Source organism: Platalea leucorodia (assembly GCF_965183815.1).
Source record: "Platalea leucorodia genome assembly, chromosome: 18".
Classification (NCBI taxonomy): Eukaryota; Metazoa; Chordata; class Aves; order Pelecaniformes; family Threskiornithidae; genus Platalea; species Platalea leucorodia.
Genome location: NC_138840.1, coordinates 5189949 through 5212687, shown reverse-complemented (window position 1 = coordinate 5212687; position 22739 = coordinate 5189949). Strand labels below are relative to the sequence as shown.

General features: G+C 44.4%; 2 protein-coding genes across 2 annotated transcripts; both read right to left on the bottom strand.

Annotated features, from left to right (window-relative positions):
* Positions 1-395: 395 nt before the first annotated feature.
* On the bottom strand, positions 396-14970 carry RRAGC (Ras related GTP binding C). The gene is made up of 7 exons (XM_082329704.1): positions 14670-14970; positions 8795-8998; positions 7873-8072; positions 6883-6997; positions 5291-5433; positions 3773-3921; positions 396-2712 (listed from the first exon to the last, which is right to left on the bottom strand). The coding sequence occupies exons 1-7, from the start codon at positions 14934-14936 to the stop codon at positions 2561-2563; spliced, it is 1230 nt and encodes a 409-aa protein (XP_082185830.1). The 5' UTR covers positions 14937-14970; the 3' UTR covers positions 396-2560.
* A 1863-nt stretch (positions 14971-16833) lies between these two features.
* On the bottom strand, positions 16834-22328 carry MYCBP (MYC binding protein). The gene is made up of 5 exons (XM_082329705.1): positions 22204-22328; positions 21918-21990; positions 20165-20213; positions 19292-19421; positions 16834-16933 (listed from the first exon to the last, which is right to left on the bottom strand). The coding sequence occupies exons 1-5, from the start codon at positions 22216-22218 to the stop codon at positions 16889-16891; spliced, it is 312 nt and encodes a 103-aa protein (XP_082185831.1). The 5' UTR covers positions 22219-22328; the 3' UTR covers positions 16834-16888.
* Positions 22329-22739: the final 411 nt, after the last annotated feature.

The window sequence follows — 22739 nt, the reverse complement described above, 5'->3', positions numbered from 1 at the left end:
TCCCTGGCAGCATAAAGATTTCAGCAGAAACCAAAAACTGCCTTGCTAAAGCAGCAACAGGTTAAGTAACACTCTACTTGAATAGCAGCATCTGACTTAAATCGATTGTTAGGAAGGACATTAAGACTAGGTTTAGTAAACTAAAGAAATACCGTGCTTCTTACTAGAGACAAATTTAACTTTTAAAACTAATATTGTTCAGGTAATAGTGACAATAATCAGTATACAGTTTTGAGATGCTACCATTAACCTTTAGTAAATGCAACCGTTCAAGAGTAAGGTAATGCTGACAAAGGAAAAAAAAAAAAACAAAAAAAAACCCCCAACCAACAACATGACAACACACACCAGAAGGCAGAATTTCAGAACACAGCCTAAGGCTCACCATTAATCAAAAGAAGAGAACAAGTCACTTCGTCATTTATATGCCTTTCAAGTCCAGAGTCATCTTCTGAAAATTGAGTATTCAGGTTTGAGTCAGCTTTTAATTGAGAGGAAAGCTAAGGTTAACTAAAATTTTTAAGGCTTCACATGGGAAGGTGGTATTTAACATTTTTTTAAAATACCGTGAAGATAACATGGCTTATTGAACTTTGCTTAACCATACAGGCCTTTACAGACTTTTGTTGAAGTGTCTCACCCTCCAACAGAAACAATAGTGTTACAGTTTGACCTTTTTTCATTTTATTAGCACAAAATCATGTAGAGAGTGAAGACAAAGAGAGGAACATACATGTGTACTTAGAACATGGAAAACTCACTGCACAAATGGGAATGATTTCTTCCTTCCTGCGATCTTGCCAATTACTTCTCGTCTCACCTGGAGTACAAGAACACTGTGATAGAGCTTGCAAGCTACAAAACCCAATCTTACAAGCCTGCAGCGCTTCCTTAAAAAAACCCTGCAGTTCCATTACCAAGAAGGGGGCTCAGCCTAGGTTTAGAACTACGCCTGCTATTAAGAGAACTGAACTAGAGCACTTGAATTCCCACGTCTCCTGCCGACCGTGGTAACTTTTGGAGCAGATCCTTTATGTATTTAGTATCATACAACATCTTTAAAACAAAGGAAAAACATTTACACAGTATGTGCATACACCCTAATGTTAATGCATGTATATTCATTTTTACATAGTTCAATGAAAATCCATTCTATAAGCACAGAAGCAATCCCGTGGTTATTTCTGACCACATAAATACATCAGTTGCAGAGATTGCTTACAGTTACAGATCTCGCAGAAACTTTTATAGTGGCACTTCTATAGTCAGTTGGTCCAGTGGCTTCGCAACACCTATACACACATAGGGACAGGTAAAAAGAGGCAAGATCTTTACGGGCCAGTAGCTGAGCTTGCTGCATAGCAAGGCCGATGTACAGTATGACATCTGCAGTAATAATATCAATACCAATAAATTAGATTAAAACAATTCAGATATACTTCCCATAGTATGAAAGCCAGCATTCACAAAATCAGAAAAAACACTATTCTGTTCAGATTGCATGGCAACAAACAAGAAGGTGTTTGCCACAGTACAGAATCAACGCACTTTCAATGTCCAGTATTATTAGTAGGTTGTGGCACACTGATATTTAACTGCCGTGCAAGGATAACACCCTCAGACATTTTCCTAGGAATTGTCTTGATTATCAGTCAGAGGGTAGAGAGAGATCCACCAGCAAAAGTCAGTAACTTTGTCATTTCTGCGCTTGGGAATAGCTGAAAGTGGTTGCTTTATTCCAACAGATGGCAGACATTTCAGTTTAGTTAGCCATGCAGCTGTTTTGTGAATAGGATTAATCACACAGATTTATGACATCCATGTTTTTGCAAAAGAGAGCAGGTAGTTTATTTCTGGTTTTAATATTTCCCTTCCATCAAAGGGGGCATACCAAGAAGCGTGGTCTGAAAGCAAAGTATCACGATCTCTTACAATGAAGCTCCAGGTCAGCTCTCCAAACATAGAATCACTAGAACAGAGCTCTACCTTGCATCCACTTAACAAGTACAGAATTCACGAGAATACTCTGAGCACACCGGCGAGAGCAACAACTACTTTATGGAATGATTTGTGAGACCAGCCTCACCAAACAAAAAGCCTGAGTTTCACAAGCCTGAATAATAACACCACCTTTTTTTTTTTTTTTCTTTTTGCATGACAAAAGGGTAAACTTAAGCAAAGGTGGACATTCTACAGATTAATTTAAGAAAAAAAAAAATTGAGTTGCGTATTCAGTGTTTCACACAAAACTCAACTCAATCATTTGTAAGTTTTGACTGGGCAATCAGTCAGAGACAGACTGTTAAAATAGGACTCCAAACTGAAAAACCACTGCACTTGCAATAAAGCTGGTTTCAGACTGGCATTTCTAACTCCACTGGCCTCAAAGTATTTTTACAGTAGTTTCAGTTGTCCAACATGAGTTACAAGCTGCTGTTCCACAGTTAGCACCACTCTTCTCCTGTGAAACATACTTCAGGCTTTCAGACTACTCTTCTCTTGTTCCACAAAACTTTGGAGTGAAGAGCTGACAAGTCTATCCAACGTCTTTAGTTTTCCTCTAGACTGCATTCCTAGGTGTGCCATTGTGAGTCACTGCTTTCATATTTGAGGCGCTTGATTGATGGTTGCAGATTCTGTGGGAGGCAACACCTACTTCAAAGACTTCATGAATGGCTTTGCGGAAGCAATGAAAATTGTAGTCTATCAGACCTGTCAAGAAGGAAGGGGAGAGGAGAGGAAAAACCGTGCTCAGCTTGGCACATTTACGTAATCAACAGAGCTTCAAAATCAATATAACATGTTTCGTTTAACCAATAGCTATTTTGCTACCTATTTTAGTATGGATTTGGATTCAGATTTAACAAAGTTTTACTGATGCCAGTATTTATTTAGACTGTCTCAGTTTGTAGAAAAAAAAAAAGTACTCATTTAGAATGCAAGGCGTGTATTCATAATTAAACAGCAGGTGAGGGGACAACACAAGACTCTACCCCCCAAAAACATGCCAGTACAGCATGACCATCGCTTGAATGTTATCTTGCGCTTTATGTCATTGATATCTATCCTAACTGTGGTGAGAAAAACTTTGAGATCAAATACAGTACAGTTATTAAAAGAACACATCTGCTTTTTCTCTTTCTAAAATGCCAAAGTACTGTCCTGTCACCATTTAAGTCAATCACTTTGAAATTAGGGCCTACATTTAAGTCAATCACTTTGAAATTAGGGCCTACGCTGTCACTTCTACCCCGTAACATATGCAAGACCATTCATACCATCATCTCCTACAGGTCGAAGCAACTATATAGTTGGTTAGACCTGCAATGTATTAAACACTTTGTTCTAAGTTCCTACCACATACTGTACCAGCCTACAGTACATACAGTTGATTTCTTCAGTCATACGTTAAAAAAATTCCATCGGTGCGACACATGACAGATAATACAGCTGTTCACAATACAGCAGCCGCCAAGCAGAATATAAGGATTACTCCACTCTACTGATTCCACTATAGCAGCTGGTAGTGACACCGGCCACATTAGCCACACAAGTCATTTCAGCAGGAGGAGAGCGATTAAAGCAATGATTCACAAGAATAAAAATAAGACTTCTTTATACCTATCTCTAGGAAGAGAGAAAATTCCTCCCAGAAGAAATTAAACAAATTTACTGACACAAAAAAAATCAAGGTGACTTGTAAAGTCATATTAATATTTTACAGTTGATAAAAACATTAGATAAAAGCCATTCAATGGGGGGAAGTCCTTACCTTTGCGCTCAAAACTCTCTTCTCTAAGAATGCAAACTAATGCCAAAAACTTTGTTACTTCCTTTAAGTACAGGACCGTTGTGTTATTGAGCTTGATAATTGCCATTGACTCTTTATCATAAGCACTTCCAGTGCCATCTTCCTTTAACCTAAGAAAGAACGAGTTAACCCAAGGCATAAGCTAGTAGGCACATATAAGTAACTTCAAGACAAATACCTGTTAAAAGCAGTTAGAAGAACTCATTACTCATACTGAACGGTGAGCAAGTGAAGAACCTGCAATGCAGGTCTTGATACTATCGCAAGTAAGACCACTGTCCCACCTGAAGCTTCTCAAGAAAGCTAAGCCTGAATGGAGTAGAGGCCTTCACTAGGTACCATCTTAGACGAGCAGTTAAGAGCAAGCTATCAGCATGCATTCTTTTGATATCAAACTAAGAGTGGTGTCTGTTTAGTCGATACTGTTTTCAGCTTACAGCTGAGCATTCTTAACGGAGGTAGTGTAGTACACTAGTTATAGCACAGTTTACCTTCAAACCAAAGAGTCACTGCTGCTCGCTGTCTCACTCAGATTACAGTGCCACAGTAAGGTATCAAGTGATTGGTTTGAAGATCCTAATGCAAGACTTCTCTGTAGAAACGTCAACAAAGTGACGTCTCAGCAAAATGACTTGTGGTAAATTAATATAAAGGCTTCCTTAGTGAGGCCAGAGGGAAGGGGTGAGTGCAACAGGGAGCAGGACACTTTTTGGTCTTAAGCTAAACCAGCCTGCATTTACAAGAAGAGATTAGGATGCTGCTTTCTATCTGCAAGTTATTACTGTTAGTTAAATTACTGTAGAAGCAAAAGATGTATCGCAAGCTACTTCTAAGCACTCACTCCTGAAAAAAAAACCAAAACAGTTACACAACCCTGGGTTGACCCATCAGGAGACAGACCATTAAACATTGCAGCATTTCTTGGCAGCACTGTATTTTCCAGTTCTAAAATAAAGTTACTGCTTCTCTAGAGCCACTTCAAAAATCCACCGTGAAGTGCAATTCGGCCGTAAATTGTGAGGAACAGGCACTATATGCATCCCTCAGAGAAAGTCAGCAAGAGCCAAGCAGACCTCAAAGCTATTCTGTTCCGATAGCGGCAAGTGTCAAAGCAATGCGACTGCAAGTTACGCTTAGAGCTATGGCACACTATCAACCCCAGCTATTTGCAGATATTAACATACTTGCCCCCACCATGCCAAACAAGACACGGCAGTATTCAGATTTTACACAAAACACTTGACTTTTACAAATGTCAGATGGCTGTCTAAGGCCATGAGCGGAAGGAAACAGAGTACAAGCGCTCGATCCAGCTACCAAATCATTTGGCTGTATTCTAGTTAACTTACAGAAGCAATGTGTTCGACAGACCAAGTGATTGCATCTTGCTGGATGACAAAGCCAGCACCACTTGCGCAGCTTGCAACCTATTCTACAACTTTTAAGGACTTTTTTCCCCTAAGAGAATTCATCACTTACCCATATATACAGGAAACATCTATCACTACATCAATCATGTCGCAGCACAACTCATACGACTGCATGTCCACAGGAGAACTGTCTGTTGCGATGTAGATTTTGCTGACTACATCGAAGAGAAATGCTTTTTCGATGCCTGAATTCTTCAGAAAGAGAAAGAATTTGGATGAATTTTTAAAATAACCGCATTTTTTAAATCTCAAGTAGAATTCATACACTTTCATATTCTTAATAGCAGGAAATGGTTTAAACATAACCAATTTAGAGGCTTAAGACAGAATCAAGATTTAGAGCATAAAGTTTATAAATACAATACCCTCGTTGCCATAGTACATACCAACATCACCTTCTAGTTGACAAAAATAAAGCTGGGGACTCTCTTAGAATTCCTTTTAGTTTATTATTTACCAGATCATAATTAAGGTTACATTTTACCATGCTTCCAGAACCCAAATTCAGCAGTTTTCCTCTTCTGTGGTTCTATTAACCCCAGAAGAGCCACACGTTCACATTCACCCAAAGGACCAGGTTCAGGAACGAGTTACTTCACAGTACTATGCTGACACTTAAATTTTACGCTTGTAGTATCTTGGCAGTTCATTTTCTGTGTGAGGCAGTTGCCGTGTAGTTTAACATGCAGAGCAAATAAAGTCAGCTTCTAAACCTACAACTCCATTTGTAACTAAGCACTAGGGCAAAGTGCACGTGCTCATACTAAGTTCAGAAGCCTTCTGCTGTTAAGCAAGTTACCACATAGACACTACGGATTTCTGGCAAAGCTTAATTTCTGTTTATGCACCAGAAGCATTCCTTATTGCTTCTTCCTAACCAGTCTGAATACCCAGGGCAGTGTCCTGAGGACATCCAGACGATCCTTTTGGCATCAGGGCCGTGCTCCATACCCTCATGGCACCGAGCAGGGTGAGCATCAACGTGCCCTTTATCCACGGGGCCAGGTTATTACCGACAGCCCTCTACCAGCACAGGAAACACGCGTTGTACAGTAGCATGGGGGGACCCGTCTGACCCCCACAGCTCCACGCTGTCCACGTGCCTGCAACAGCCTCACAGACATAACTTAAATGAGACGGGCTACTTCAGCCTTGTCTCTAGGGTGATATTTTACCTCATGTAAAGTATACAGCAGAAATTTCAATGTCACAAATTCTATAAGAAATGCAAACACTAAAAGAATAAGGGCAAAAGTCTCACAGGCCACATGAAATAGACAGTTTAGTTCAAGGCCAAGTTCATATTATGAAAAAAGTCTCTTGCCAATACAGCTACATTAGACTACTAAGTACCGTAGCAAACTAATCACTGTATCGTGCTGGCAGAAAACTTCCGTATCAACAGTTACAACCAGCCAAACTATGTTCTGTCAGTGTTCAGAAAAACCCGCACAAAGCAGGCACCAGTACAATTTAGCTGTGGAAAAGAGCTTCTAACGCAGACAACCGGGCCAGCAGAGTACACCAGCATGAGTGCCACCCAAATCCCCCAAGGGCAGATCTAGCCAGCGCTCCTTAGCGCAAGGACTTGCTTTACCATTCCGCGTATTTCACTCAAAGTTCTGTTAGATTAACACTTACTGATATAAAGATATTTAGTAGATTTTCCAGCGTTGGCAGTTGCGGAATGAGCTTCTGTACCACTTTACTGAAGGCTTCAAATATTGAATGGTCATAGATACTGGTCAAATAAAAGCTGAGATGAAGAGGGAGGGAAAAGGACAAAAAAAGAACAAAGATTCAAGAGTATTTCAGAATTGCAATAGAGATGTTAAAGCTATGTTTTCTAACGTTTAGTCCTGATGATTTAGCTGGGATGCCTTTATCACAAATATATCTGGCCACTGCACCAAGAACCTAATTTCTGAGCGACTGGAGTAAACATGAAACAGACTTCCCCCGTCCCCGGGAGATGGGAGAATAGAGAGAAAAATTTGAACATGCTTTCACAACACATTTAGCCTACAGAATGCTTATCACAAAGGTGTTAAACGCTTGACTAGATTTCTTCAAGTTCCGTTCCTGGCCTTCCACTTTGTTCACACTAACACCGAGAGATGCTGGCAATGCTTAAAGGCTCCATGAGAACCAAAATAGCAGTAAAACCAGAAAAGATAGCTCATTTTAAAGGTGTCAGTAGAAGACACCTTAAAAGCGAGCCAGATATCGAGTAAGAGACTAAGCTTTTAAAACCAATCATGCCGAAAGGTCAGTGCTAGCCAGGACCAGAAGGCAGGCAGCTTCCCGCTCCTTCCCCTGCCCTCCAGGCCACATGTACAAATTCGACCTGTTAAGCTGAATGAAAAGTATGCAAAAGGACCTTGAATTATCAGCAAGTTTATGAATAAAACTGTTGACTGGAATCTGATAGAGTAGCCTGCCTTATTTTAGTCTGCCTAACAGCTGACGCTTGGCCATAAATTCAGCAGTGTGTTTTATAACAAGAGTTTGTGCAACATTAATAAACTAACAAGGCCTTGCTCCAGTCCATCCGCTATCACGTCTAAAAGCCCTTCGTCTGTATGCCTATCAGCAACAGCAGAATCACTTATGCCAGAATCTTTAACTCACCTAAGGTGAAGTTTTTCAAGCCCAGCATCTGTAAGGTCATCATTAGCCCTCTGATGAATATCCCTCTGAGTTTCTATTTTATGGTCATCTGATAAACCATCAACTTTATGAATAAAAACTTCAAAGTTCATTTCCGGGTTGACCTTGTAGGCTTTTGAAACTGTAATGTGGAGTCTTGTTAAAGCTTCCATGTAGTCATCCTGTAAATCAGTTTTGGCAGGAATGAATGACAAGGCTTTATCTCCGATAACTATTCCATTCTGTACAAGGACAAAATATTTCAGTGCAAGAACTTCACTTCACTTCTGTAACTAAAGAGAAGTATGGGAGGAGAGAATACCTTGGAGTGTCAGAAATCCAGGTAGCTTAGATTCTGTTCTGTAAATTAAGTTGCATTAGCTATACAAGGCTCAGCTACACAAAACTAGGCTTCAGAGCAAAAGGCAGGTTACACTTCGACTCCAGCAAAAGGAGGCAGTGATCTCCAGGACAGTCCTAATAACCAGGTAATCGCCCACGGTGCAATTCCTAAGTTCATTAGAAGCTACCAGATACCCAGTAGTACCAGTGCTTGAAACTGAGGTCAGAAGCGTGCTGCTATTAAATGAACTCCGTGGCAGTCAAGAGCAGAGGGAAGGGACAACTCAGACCATCTAGCACAGCAGGTTCTCGCTATTATTGTAGAAAAGGTAAGTTCAGAGTACTCGCCCCTTTCCACTCTCTCCACCGGGAGCGTACGTTCCAGTCACTTCACAAAACTAAAAACCACAAACCAAATGTTAGATTGCCAACGCATCCTTTCATACGTAACACATGTTTTACGAACTTATCTAAAAATACAAATTATTAGCTTCTCGATCATTCCTCTTGCACACAAAGCAAAAAGAAAACTTCCTTGTGATTCTTAGTGATTTGTATTTACCTGGGCATCAATAACATATATTAGAGCACCTGTTCCTCTGAAGATCATCTCATAATCAAATGTTGGATCAAAAAAGTCCATCTGTCCAGGAAAATCCCATATTTGGAAATTCACAAATGAACTGTTGGAAATATCATCTTTGTAGATCTTGTTGGTACTTTCCAAGAACAGAGTCTCATTAGGAGACATTTTGTGAAAGACCACCTGTCAAAAGAACACAAACAATAGTCTCAACTTTATCTTATTAGAAGAGATTGGGAAAAGTTCTGTGACTTGCATCTTACAAATAGGTTTGTCCTTTCTAAAGTATACAGTTTCCTTTTGGCAAACAGACAGCTTCCTGCATCAGCTAAGGAAATAACCTCCCCTTGACCAGAACCGAGCAACCGAATACAGTTAAACATTTTCACAAGTCTAAATAACATTACTGCCTAAAGACACATACATTCCAGTTACTCTTTGTTGCTTGCAAGTCTAACACAGTATTTTCAAATTCTGCTATATTAGCCAATTCAGATCTGGTATGAAGCCATCGTGTTAAGCAACTGCAAGCTTTTAAGAACTGTTCCTTTCCAGTCTTAGAAATTCCTAAAGGAAACTTTGCTTTTAGTTTGGTGTCAAGTGTTACGACACAATATAATCAGACTTCCTAAACTACAATAAAAATGTACAAAAATAACATCTCATTTTTAGAGACCTGAATAGCTAAGTAGTTTACCATCTGTTAACAACTGAATTATCTTTGCTGACTCTCTCCTTTCAAATACCCTAAAGAAACGATGAACGCTTTCATGCTAGCTGGTAAACGGTTTAGCTGCAGTGATGAAAAACATCCTCACTGCTAGTACTCAAAAAGCCCCCCTGGGATTTTAGCCCTTCCCCGAACAAACAGAACTAGCAGGTAACCCCACAGCAAAGCAGCCTGTAGCAAAAGCAGTTTCAACAGCGAACATTGCGCTAAAGCAACTCAACCGTATGTTACAAAAGTTACTACAAACATAAGGTGGTCAAATGCTAGGACTGCAAAAAGAAAGATGTTTCCTATAGAGCACTCGGTAATTTATTTTTTTTAATGTTTCACACAGTTACAGAAGTCATCCATTAAAGAGACCTAGTGCAACAATCTCTGTCAAAAAAGCTGCAAGACAGACAACTCGACACCCAGCGTATCAATGGACTGTTTAGTGAGGTTCAAAGTAGTACATCAGCCTAGATTTTTAAGACCAAGGAAAAAAAATTCAGTTCCTCAAGGCAAACATTTGAGGAAGCCAGGATCTAAACGAGGTTTTAAACAGCACGGCATTTGTATGGAAAAGTAAGAACAGTTCTAGATACGTAGCGGCTGTATTGCAAGGACTAGAAATTCCTCAGGGTCTGCAGTGCAGTTTTAATGCCTTCTGAAATCAATGGTCCTTCTCTGGAACTCAGTGTCTCCCACAGGGAGGAGGGGAGAATTAGCAAATCCAGTTTAAAGCAGATGAGTCTCTGAGAAGCAATGCCATCATCCCCCTTTCCCCTCCTTCCCAAAGCAGCACGTTTCATCAGACTGATATTCCCCATCTGTTTTGTACACTAATAGGGGAACCAGGGCACAGTTTTGATCAAATTCCATTTCTATCGCCTAGCATCTACCCCCAACTCTTACTCGCTTCACACAGCTTCAATGAAGCAAATAAAAAGGCTGTGGAAGCATCTGATCGGAAGCACGCAGCTAACGCTGATGCCAAGCAATTTTGCCTAGGCGCACGCAGGCAGAGCAGACAAAGCTAGTAAAATTCTAAGAATCTGCTGAGTTTCTTCGCTATGGCTTTTACCGTTCCCAAGTGTTCCTTTTACACCTTCAACATCCAACGGTCTCATCGACTTCCTCCTTTTACCCTGTTTTAAGAACTTTTCACTGTCAGCTTGAGCACTCTTAGCAGTATACTCTTTCAGAGGTTTTTTTTTATCCCTTCTGAGTTTCCCATTCACACCTGACCTGCCGCGATCTCTGCGTTTTCAGGATTTTTTTCATTTCCTGACATGTCAACCTTTTCACTACAATAACTTCTCTACAGCGGCACTTGCTGTTATTTTTGAATTGCAGCAGTTAAGCTGCACTCCTGATGCAGTATTTCTGAACCACTTCCATGGTTTTGGACTGCCTTTTTCTTTGGGTTTTTTTTGTTGTTTGTTTTTTTTTTTTTTTTAAAGTCACAACTTCTGTCTCAGTTTTCAAGTAGTTACCCTTCCTTGGATCCCCGAGCTGAATTTGTCCAACACATTTGCTCCCACTACTTTAAACTTTGAAAGGACTCCCCAGGGAAGCAGGTGTTGGGGTTTTGGGGGTTTGGGGGGGGGGGGGGGGGGTGGTTTGGGGGTTTTTTGGGGGTTTTTTTGTTTTTTTGTTTGTTTGGGTTTTTTGTTGGGTTTTTTGGGTTTTTGGTTTTTGGGTTTTTTTTACAAATTAGAGAACAGCCATATTCAGAATTTCCCTTCCAGCTGAAATGTTGGCCTGATCCATACAAACAAAAATTTCCCAGACCGCCAAACAATAATCCTATACATCGAGTGACAAGCATGACTTCCACAACATCCCTACTGCCAGAGCTTATGATCAAATACAAGCTACCACCGCAAGACACCTTGTCGGGTACATTGTAGCAACACCTATAAACTGCAAGAAGAATATCTAAGGCAGGAATTGCAAGTTGCTGAGAAAGTAACAAACTTAGGATAGTTTCCCTTTTTTTTGACACTTTGTCTGCCAACATGAATAACTGGTTTATATCTGAGAAATCTACATCCTTTTCCTCGGAAGGGAAACAACAGCTGAAGCCAGAACTTTTCTAAGAATCTTCACAGTGCAAGTAACCCGAAGGGAAGAACCCGTCACCGGGAGCCATCCCAAGCCACCACGAAGCACGCCTCCACGGAGTCCGACAGCCGAAGCAGGCAATGTGCCCTTCATAAACAACCAGTCTCCCCACTGCAGCACAGGATCATTCTGCACATAAAAATAGGCACCTTTACCTATAAGTCCAAATGCAGAATGGGTTTTCAAACTCCATTTTTTTTTTTTTTCCAGTAAACCCCTTTTTTCCTTGAGGTAATATTAGACTATTTCTATTGCCCTGATGTCCAGAAAGGAATTTGCACGGGCAGATGGAAGGAGGTCCCTGAAAAGAGAGAGAAAAGGTACGGTATTGCAAGATGGTGTTGAGAATCTACTAACTGGAAGCGAACAGCTGCTTCACAGGTAACAACGAAAAGCAACTTCCAAAGGATTCCCTAACAGCAGTAAGATGTACAACCGTTTTGTCATTTTCATGCTTCCCAGAATCTTTGCTTTAATTTTGTGGATTTCTTAAGCTGCTATAATGAATGAGATGGACTCGGAAGCAGCAGCTGTCTTTTTTTCCAGGGAGAGATTTGGGGGGTGTGGGGTGACAAAGGAAGAGGGTAAGTACAGCGAAAGGAAGACAAGACAGACAGTTTTTAAAGAAATTCACTAGTTATTAGGAGTACTACATTACATCTTGCTGTAAGATTTTCTAAGTATTAGAGTGCGCTGCAGAAGCACGACAGCTGATTCTGACTCCCTACTCCCCCAATTCAATTCATTTATTTAACACCTTTAAAGAAACATGGGTATAAATGAAAGGCTTACAGCAGCTCCAAACAAGCTGCTGCCTCAGGTTCTACCACACACAAATTCCTCCCCCAATAATATATTTATGCTAATCTTATGAAGGCAGAGCAGCAAGTCTGGTGACCATGACAAAAAAAAAACAAAAACAAAAAACAAAGCAAAAAAAACCCCACACACACCCAAAAAACCCCAAACCAGGTACTCTGTTTGAACTCTTTCCAGGTTCCTATTACATAAGAACAGTACAGTAAGTCCAGTTACGCAAGTCATAATTCTGCACAAAAAATTGTTTTATAAACTGAAGCAATCATCACATTCCCCAAATCTCCTAATCTCAATTTGCTACTGAACATTCACAGGTTATAGCAGTATGGAAAATACAATTGTCCAAAAGAAAAAAAAAAGAGTTCCTCCCCAGCACCATCATTTTTTGTTTTGTGAGAGGCCTCCTGTTAATATCGCTCTCAGCAGAAGGCTGGAATGGTTTAATAACTCATGTTTTTCACACAAATTTCTAGATTCCCACAAAGCAAATACTTTTTCCCAACCCAGTGTTTATCGTGCATACCCCCACTCTCTGGCAAGGTGATCAGCAACTGGTGCCCAGACAGAAGGGACGGGTCTGGTTATGACCATTTTTGGCCTAGACAGATCTAAGAGCTGGGGTGCTGCTGACGAGAAACTTCTTGATACTCCAAGCATCTCAACTTATTGCCGCAGTTAGTTTGCCCAGGCAGCAGCACAATGAGCCCCTAGGTAACAGAACCACAGCTTCTAATTCCCAAGCCAGATTGGCAACCAATCAGAAAAAGATAAATTCTGCGTCCTCTTATTGCATACTCAACATCGCACTGTTCCTCTCCTGTACAACTGCTTGAATGGGTCCTCAGAGAACTGATGCTACCGACCTTGGTCATAAAAAAAAAAAAGTCCAAAAGCTACATCTATAAAGTGACTTGGAAAGTCTTAAAATCTAGCTGCAACTTGGAGTTACTGCTTCCCTCTAGCTTTTGGGGCTCACTTTTTTCAACTGTGGATAATACAATAAGATCTCTACCGAGTCTACAACGAGAGCCATTCACCTGACTAAAGACTTCGAGAAAGGCTCTCAGTGCCATCACTGCGTTTGCACATACAGCGCGGGCATTAGGCCGAAATCATGGGGAATAACTGGAACGACTGAAAAGCAACGACAGCCCAGTCTGCCGCTGCATTTCAGAAGAGCACAATGGAAAAAAGTTCTCACTAACAGACACGGTACCTTTCGCAAACCTTGTCTAAAGAAAGGCAAGCCTACAGCAAAAGATGGGAATCTTCAGACTATGGTTTAGAAGCCGCTGGTCTAGTACAGCCTATGGATTACCAAGCAGCCTGCGTAAGATAGCTAAAAGAAGCAGATCCATACCTGCTATACTGCAGTGTCCAAAAAAGGCTTCCCTGCATAAAACCTTTACAGAAATCTCTGAAGGCTTCCACAGTTGCATTTGCAGAAAGTTTGAGGCCCCTAAGCCGAGAGCTTGAGAACTAGCATTTCACTAGTAACACCTTCCCATAAAAATATCACCTAAAAGCTTCATAATAGTGACTGCAAATACAAAACTTGCACTGAGGAAGAAGGATCGTTCTTAGCGCTACACTTCTCTTGAACTACATGGCAAATGAAAATAGTCAGTTTTGTCTTATTTTTATTAAGAAACACCAGCGACTTGACGAAGCTACCGACAAACCTAAGGCACCGAAACTGTTTTATTTCCTCCTTTACCAGCGACGCTCGTTTGCTCGGTCTAGCGTACTAAAGGAAACCAGAGGCTGCCTTTCTGCTCATACAAAAGCCGAAGTCTCTTTCAGAGGATCAAACGGCAGAACAACAGCTCAAGTCTTCTTCCCACCGGCAGCACTAGCTGACCACCACACACCTGTACCGCTCACGGTGCTTCCACAACCGTAAGAAAACGCCTCATGACGTTGCACACCAGTATCTTCACTTTTTATTTTTGGAGCGTTGAAGTGAAGAACTGCGAAGGCTACAAGCTATGCTACACAACCCTCCTCTCTGGGGCTGAGGACCCGAGTCCGCTCCGGGCAGCAAGCCTCTAAGCAGGAGCCTCCCTTCGCTCCAACTTCGCCAGATGCGCCCACATGAAAAAGCAGAAATTGCCTCAGCAGCAGCAGGGCAAGGAAAGAGCTCAGCGCCGGAGAGGCAGGGCGGCAGGCGGGGCCGGGGAGCCGCCTGCTGCCCCTCACCTTCTGGATGGAGGACTTCCCGCTGCGCCGCAGCCCCATAAGCAGGATCCGCGGCTTGGAGTCCGCCCCGCCCGCGCCGCCGCCGGGCCCGCCCGCGCCGCCGCCGGGCCCGCCGGGCCCCGGGCCTCCCTCCAGCTCCGCCTCCTCCTCCTCCTCCCCGTAGCCGAAGTCCTTGGGGAACGAGTCGGCAGCCCCGAAGCTACCCCCCACCAACGCCGGCTCCTCGGCCGCGCCCGCCGCGCCCGCCCCGCCGAACTGCAGCGCCATGTCCGCCCGGGCCCGCCGCCCTCCGGCCGCCAGCGCCCGTCCCGGGGCCTCCTTCTGCTCCTCCAACCCAACCCGACGCCACACAGCCCTCCCCCGATTGGCTGGCACCGGCCTCCGCGGCGCCGATTGGCTGAGGGAGGCAGCGAGGTAGGATGGCTCCGGTCAGACGACCCGAGTCACCTGACGGCGCTGCCGCACGTGAGCGCGGGGGGCGGGGCCCGCAGCGGCCCAGGCGCAGGGGTCTTCATTAAGTCGTCACTAATTTTCTGCTGGCGTCACTTGTACAGGCAGCTCGAGCGAAGCTGTAGCAAATACTTATTTCACGGCAATGCTTATTTCAGGCTCGCAGGACCAAACTGTTCTCAGAGGGCGTGAAAAGCGCTGCCAGCCACGGCGTCCTTCGCGGCCCGGCCCCGAGGCCTCGCCCGCCGGTGCGGCCCCGGCGAGGCGCGCCGCCAGCAGCGCTCACCCCCGGCGGCGCTCACCCCCCTCGTCCTCCGCTCCCCTGGCTCGGAGCTGGCGTAGGACGCATTTCCTGCAGCAGCAGCCTCCCCCCGTGCCCGCACGCTGCCGCGCAGCGCCCGGTGCAGGTCCCGACTGACAGGTGAGCTCGCTTCTCCCCTTTGTGCCAGAGCAGGGGGCGTTTGTTCTGCTTGCTTGTTCGTGGTGGCGGGGTGGTGGTGTCGTTTTAAAGATTTAACACGGTATTTTCCCCTCGTTTACCTCTCTTCTGGCTTCTTTAGGTCAATAATGGGTACAGTAGCAAGGTAAGCACCCATTACATTCGTTAGCCCTGGATTTCAGTTTGTACATTGCCTTTAGCAAAAGTTCTGATCCATCCTCCCGCTCCTGTAAGATGAGCTGCAAAGCCCATCCTAGAAACAACAAAGTTAAACTAATAGCCAGTGGATCTAATGCATAAGACAGCTGCTGCACTTCCCCCCCACCCCTTTACTTTTCCTGTCATTAGTTGCCTTTAAAGTACCTAGTTTTAGGATAGGAGACGAATGCAGCTCTTTAAAATGAATTTTTTTTTTTTTTTTAAAGGACAACTTTGCATTTCAGAATTGTGAAGCTGATTCAGGGAAACAGGGGCCATGGAACATAGAGGCAAAATTAGGAATCACAAGTCACACACCCCACTCTTGGATTTTCTGCCCTGCCTAGATTTTCTTTTCCCCGTTGGATGAATTGGAAAGCAGAACTCCCCACGTTGTACTCTTACACGCGCCACTCTAATTACACAGGACATCCACGACAAGTAAGAATTTTGTATTCTGTTCAGAACCATCCAGGCAATATCTGGATCAACTCTCCAAGGCCCGGTTTCTGAAACAGGATCGGAGACATGAACTGCAAGGAAATCAGTACAGCTCATGCAAATTAAAAAAAAGTGTGAGTTCAGCAGGTCCTGCATCTCCAACGTTGTGCTGCGTCCATCACTCAACTATACTCACTCCTTTTGTGCCCCTCTGAGTAGACAGTTACCCTATCAGCTTCAGTAGAAGCCTAAACTCACTGCTGAGAACTGACTTAGGACATACCTTGGAGGTCCTGCTTTCGTTTACAGTTGGTCCATTTGTGTCATGTCACCCCCTCCAGTTACAAGGAAACCAAGAGAGAGAGAGCAGCAGCTTAACAGGACCATTGACCATGATGCAAAATTTACACAAAGTTAGCAGGCACAGTTATTTACAACTTCATCATAACTATCACCTTTTCTCAAACACAGAAGCCAGAAAGTTGGCCAGTATGCTTAAACTCATCAGTTGCTGCTCCAGCTGCACAAAAATAGGTGTACATTCACGATACTGCATTTATCTTTCTTTAAGATGACGAGGTAACAAAGTAGACATGCAGAGTTCACGGGGGGGGGGGGTGGTGAATAAAAAGAAGACTGCAGTTCTCAGGAAGCCCTTTATTAAGTCAAGGCATTAAAGGAGAAACTACTGTTATTCACCATGCTTCTCGTCTTGAGGTGGTTCATACTGAGCCAGCTGTGGATTTAAAGAGAGGAATTGAGTTAGCTGCAACATTTCAGAGACTTTCTACATTAAGAAATGTAGGAAAACATTTGGTCTGGAAGTGTTCCATTTACTTTCTGCATTTTAATCCATCACTGATATTTATCCAAGTCTATTTTCAAGTTAGGCAACAAAGTAACCCTTCCCTCAAAACATCAATTGGTCACCTTGTATAATCATGCCGCTATAACAAGGGGGCTTTTTAAACGCACTTGCAAGCATACAGGTCTTGCCCTTAATTTCTTCCTTGTTTCTTGTTCTAGGTCTCATTAAGTACTTTTCATCTCAAATAGCAGCTGATAATGATCAGTGCCTTATAAGCTTTGATTTCACTGGAATATGATTAAATGAAACGGGTCATTCTCACAGCAACAGTACCCAAACTGACATTTTCTGTAATCATTCTAGCTTTCATTATGCTTTCTGGAGCGTATGGCCTAGGCGGCTATGCACTAAAGTATGGCCTTTGCTTGTAAAGTTATTTCCAAAGACACATATGAAAGTGTTTACTTGACCTCAGTTACATTAAAGATAAGCTCAAGCTTCAAAAACAGTTCTAGGACTGAGTCTCTGAAATAGGCCAGTCCAGTTTCCTCAATTAAGATTCTTCCCTTCTCCTGCAAATTGCAGAGTAGGTTAAAAATAAACAAAGTACACTAAAAAAATTAAAACACCCATGTGTTTCTCGTAGCAACACTAAATTACAGCAATCACTATATCACTAACAAGAACTGCTAAAATAGCAGTTTGTCTTTCTTGTAGATTTTACCACAAAAGATGGCCAGTGCACAATCCAAAGTCAGTTTTCTTTTCCACAAAGGCCTAACTGACTGTTGAGTTCCTGCCCCCCCAAATACCTGACAGGCTGACCAATAAATGTAAGGAAAAGAACAGATCTTCACAGATGAATGCAACAGAAGAACACCACCTACTTGGACATGATTCAAGTTACCAATAAGTGCACAGTTAAATGCATGTGTTGTATGCTAGATGACTGCTAAAGAAAAGAAAAAAAAAAAAAAAGCTCAATGGTAGTGTTCTCCCTGCAATCTGTCCATGTGAACTTCTACGGTATGTCAGAACAACGGGCAAAAGATGGTAGGGGAAAGAGGGGAAAAAGCAAAAACATTACTACTGGAACACACATAAGAGTTTTCATTTGAAGGCTGAAGAAGGTGAAAGCACAAATAACCTATGATTATGGAAGGGCTTACTTTCCTGGAACAAGTTTTCACTTCTTTAAAAGATTTCTTTAAACAAAGACCCAGGTTACTCTGCTTTCATGTGTCTACTTACTATCGGTTGCATTTTTAAGTCGGCTACGCCAAGTGAACTGCTGGTCTATTGCTACTCCCCCTAAAATTCTGCTCTTTGCCATATTTCCTAGTGAGAAATAACAAATGTAGCTGTAAGGACTCACAGTGGGTAACAGAGAAAGAGGAGGATTACTAGGGCAGCAAGAGGGCACTCCAGATGAGAAATACGAAAGGGTAACGCCCAAGAATCCTTTCTCCCAGAACTAAGGTAGGGTGGTTGTCTCCCAGTAAAAAACCCATCGGGATGTTCACACGTAACAGCCGCCGTCTTCTTCCAACAAATGCATGGAAACTTGAGGCGGAACATAAGCTACTCGCTTATTAAGGTTCTCAAAGGTTTCCTTCTCTGGTGGCGTTAGGTTTACAGTCAGCGCCCTCTCGCAGGGGGAAGTTGTTCACATCTCAGAGCTGTTTCAGACAGCCTGTAGACCCCTTAAAGAACGGCTCTGCCCTAGCTAGCACTTCAGATCCACTGCTGTCGCAGGCGGAGGAATAGCAGGGTTGTTTCAGCTGAAAAGCGTGCGTTACTGTTCCACAGGGATACGAGTGCCTCCACTGGTAGCGTCCTGCCACCTGCAAGTCTGTGCCAGGTCACACAAACTAATATATAATATTCCTCCTTCAGTTTGCCTTTTGAAAGCCTTTTAATAGATACATTAGCTTTCTTCTTGTTCAAAACTCTTGTGGAAGCATGAGCTACATAATATCAGACAACTTAAACACATCCAGACAGGACTGAATGAAGACATGGGATTAGCCTCGATAGCATCCACTTTCACTAAATAAATGAATAAAATCCCTAGTTTAGCAATACTATTCTATACAGGAAGTGTCCCATCAAAAAAGAAATCTTTAGTACAATGAATTCTATCAGCATTCCTCAGCCATGAGGCTAAATGATGCAACAACATTTATCAGTTACTCTAATGGAAGAAAGTTAGCTGTATTCTAAGTATTAAAGTATTGTCTTGTTGTGTAATACAGAACTATTGAAGAACACTAAGTAGACTTTTACCTTGGTTTTCAGTTTTTTATTTTCTTCCAACACAGCTTCGTATTTTTCTTTCATCTCTGCCACTTCCAAGCGAAGTGCCTCTATTTCTGGATTCTCAGGAGCTGAAGCTCCCAGATGATGCTTCAGAAAGCTGATATTTAGATGTTAAGTATTTCTTCAGTTAGATAGCATAACCGCATTTTAGTTTTAACACTTGCGATGAAATTAGTGCTGCAATACACATGACCAAAACTGCATTAAACCACTTAACGTTACTACAGTGCTTTTCATCCTACAGGATGAAGTTACAAAAATAAGAAAGCTTTTCAAGTTCATTGGTATATTCCTTAAAAGAAAAAACAAAGCAAGACATCAGTACGCACAGGACAAATTCTCATGTTTCACTACACCCTCCTTTTCCTCTCCTAAACACAGAAGTTTTGAAGAGTTAAAAGGAACAAGCAAAAAGCCAGAAGCAATAGCCAAAAAGGGAGGCTGATAAAAAAATAGCAAGAAACAAAAGACATTAATTTGTTTTCCCTCTTGTATGATTAAAGAAAAAAAAAAAAAAGAGGAAGTGTGAAGAAGCCGACTTCAGAAGCCACAGATACTGTAAGTACTCAAATCTAATGCTGCAGGTCTACGACATTCTGTAATGGCCTATAACTTAACTTCATAATTGCTAGTGTACTGATACGCACAGTTGTCTGGCATCCTGTCAGACTTTCTGTTAGCTTGTAAGAACACAATTATTAGCTAAAATGCATCCATAAAAGCCATGTTCTCAATTTAAGTCTTCTAAACAAGCCTCTCCAGTTCGCCTATGAGTCAGAAGCAGTACTGCTGTTTCGTGTGAAGTCTCTACAAACAATTCACGGAAGAGAAAAAGGATACTCCAGTGCACTATTTGGTTTCTCTGGCTCTTCATACAAGGCTACCAACACTGCAAATAGAAAATATTCAACAATTGCAAGAAGTTCATGCAATTCTTAAGTTTTAAAAACATGTACCAACAGTCAGAAGGCTTACAAGTTGCATGCCACATTTATAGCACATTTTTCTGTTTAACAAGATTTTCACCTATGTACTTTGACATAAAGACTAGGTCCGCTGTACCGGAGGGAACAGTGCATCGCACCCAGTAACAGCTAGACAGAAGTTTTGTTGATCCCCTAACCACAGTCCTTGGCTATTCTAGCATGGAACACAAAACAGCCTGTACAATTCTTACACATTCCACACACAACCCTAGTACTGGTTTTCATCAGCAAAATTGAAATTCTAATTATTTTGAGACTCTCCCTTCATAAACCATTACTTCCACTTAAGCTACATATTTGAACCGCAGGACAACATCAGCACTTCTGTAACTTTCAGCATAAAAGCAAACCTCCATCGAACACCTACAGTTACAAAACTAAATGGCTACCATCAGAGTAGGTGACGCCGATCATCTCTATGGATGGGGGCTTTAGCGGCCAACAGAGTGCCAGAGAGGTCAGGCATCAGCAGCAGTACAGCTTAAATAAAACTAGCCGTACACATACCAATTCCATACCTGGAGAACTCGGCCACATGAACACTCCGAAAGTTCCCAAACATCACCATTCCCCCTCCCCACAGGGGCACACGTGGCTACAGAAGACGTCTGCTTTCATGAATACTTAGATGCCCTTCTCCTGCTTTCAGATGTCCAAACTGCACAGCCAAATTAGTTTTAAGCTAAGCACCTGAGTTAAAAACAAAATTAGGATGCCACGCTGCTTGGCAGACTTGTTTTGCCATCCCATAGGATGCTTAGGATTGCAATAGAAAGCAAGCAAACGGTACCCACGAGCCAGGCCGAGCGTCTTAGCGCGGCACCTATTCACTTGACATCCTAGATCTGCCGCTCCCTCTTCAAACAGCGTAGTTTCCAAGCAGGAATATTAACAGATTTTCTCCACATACTGTTGGAAGACTCTCAAAAAGACTTCAGAAGGACTCAGAAGATGCTAAGCCATACAGAAAGCCAAAGTATGCATCAAGTTTAGCATCATCATTTCCCCATTCCGGTATGGATAGTCACTCACACAAAACTTACGGGTTCATTAGTTTTAGGAGAAGCGCCAAGGTCTACTCAAGAAAGGATCTTCTTTAATAGAGTGTTTTTCAGAGCACGTTTGCTGTTATTTTGTCTCAAGCCCTGACTTTCTCTGGAGAGCTCTGGCAGATAACAGCCCCAAGAAATGCAGCTGTTCCCAAAAGCCGGGGCCAAGCGCTTTGGCCGAGCAGGAGCGGTACCCGAGGGGCCGGGAACCGCCTTGCCCTGCCCGAGGGGCCTCCGCCTCTCCGCTGCCAGGCGCGTCTCTAACGACCGACCCGGCCACGAACGCGGAGCCGCCAGGGAGCGGAGGCGCCGCGGTCCCGGGCCGCCCTCCCGCGGGGCTCCCCCGCGCCCACCGCCTCGCCGCCCGGCTCCGCCTCGACCCCCGCACCGCCCCTCCCGGGCCGGTTCCGCCGCCGGCCGCGCCCCAGACTGAGGAGAAGGAGCGACCGGTTCGGCGAGGGGCCGGCGGCGGGCGCCGGGGCGGCCCGGGGGGCGGCCGGCAGCGGCGCCGCCGGAGCGGGACCCCCCGAGGGGAACGGCCCCCGGCCGCAGGCTTACCCTTGGTGAGCGTGTCCAGCACCCCCGACTTCTCCAGGTACCGGCGGAACTGCTCCCGCTTGGAGTCGGCGGCCTGAGGGAGGACGCCCACACGGGTCAGATCGGCGGCGCCCCCCCCTCAGCTGCGGCGGCGGCCGGTCGGAGCAGGCCGGCCGGCCCCCCCTCCTCCGCGGCGGCGGCACGGAGGGCCGAGCCGGCGCCAACCCGCGGCCCGGCCCCTCCGCGCAGGCGGCAGGCGAAGCCGCACCGACCCCGCGTCGCCGCCGGCTCGCTCGCTCCCCCCTACCTTGTAATGCGCCATCTGACCCCCCGCGCGCCTGCCCCGCGCCGCGCCTGCGCACCGCTCTTGTACGGCTTCCCCGCCGTTACCGCAGCGACGGGGCCGCGGCAACGCCCCGCGCCCGCCCCGGCCTCCCGCGGCCGTTTGCAACGGCGGAAGCGGCGCCACGCGAAGCGCTGCGGTACCGACTGAGCGGGCCCGGGCCCCGGTGCGAGGGTCGGCCAGGCCCAGGGCCGGGCCCTGCCCTGGGTCACAACAGCCCCGTGCAGCGCTGCAGGCCTGGGGAGGAGCGGCTGGGAGCTGCCCGGCGGGAAAGGGCCTGGGGGTGCTGGTCGACAGCCGCTGGACATGGGCCAGCAGGGTGCCCAGGTGGCCAAGGGGGCCAGTGGCATCCTGGCTTGTATCAGGAACGGTGTGGCCAGCAGGAGCAGGGCAGGGATCGTCCCCCTGCGCTGGGCACTGGTGAGGCCGCCCCTCGAATGCTGTGCTCAGCGCTGGGCCCCGCACCCCAAGGCGGCCATGGAGGGGCTGGAGCGTGGCCA

What these genes read in the sequence shown, in the direction of transcription:
- RRAGC (XM_082329704.1), bottom strand. Translation starts at nt 14,936, where the DNA reads ATGGCGCTGCAGTTCGGCGGGGCGGGCGCGGCGGGCGCGGCCGAGGAG. An exon ending in GATGTTTCCTGTATATATGG is followed by an intron (nt 3,922 to 5,290) that starts GTAAGTGATGAA and finishes GTTCTTTCTTAG; the next exon opens with GTTAAAGGAAGATGGCACTG. An exon ending in AGAGAGTTTTGAGCGCAAAG is followed by an intron (nt 2,713 to 3,772) that starts GTAAGGACTTCC and finishes CCTTCTTGACAG; the next exon opens with GTCTGATAGACTACAATTTT.
- MYCBP (XM_082329705.1), bottom strand. An exon ending in GCTGGACACGCTCACCAAGG is followed by an intron (nt 20,214 to 21,917) that starts GTAAGCCTGCGG and finishes TTCTATTTGCAG; the next exon opens with TGTTGGTAGCCTTGTATGAA. An exon ending in ATAAAAAACTGAAAACCAAG is followed by an intron (nt 16,934 to 19,291) that starts GTAAAAGTCTAC and finishes TTAAATCCACAG; the next exon opens with CTGGCTCAGTATGAACCACC.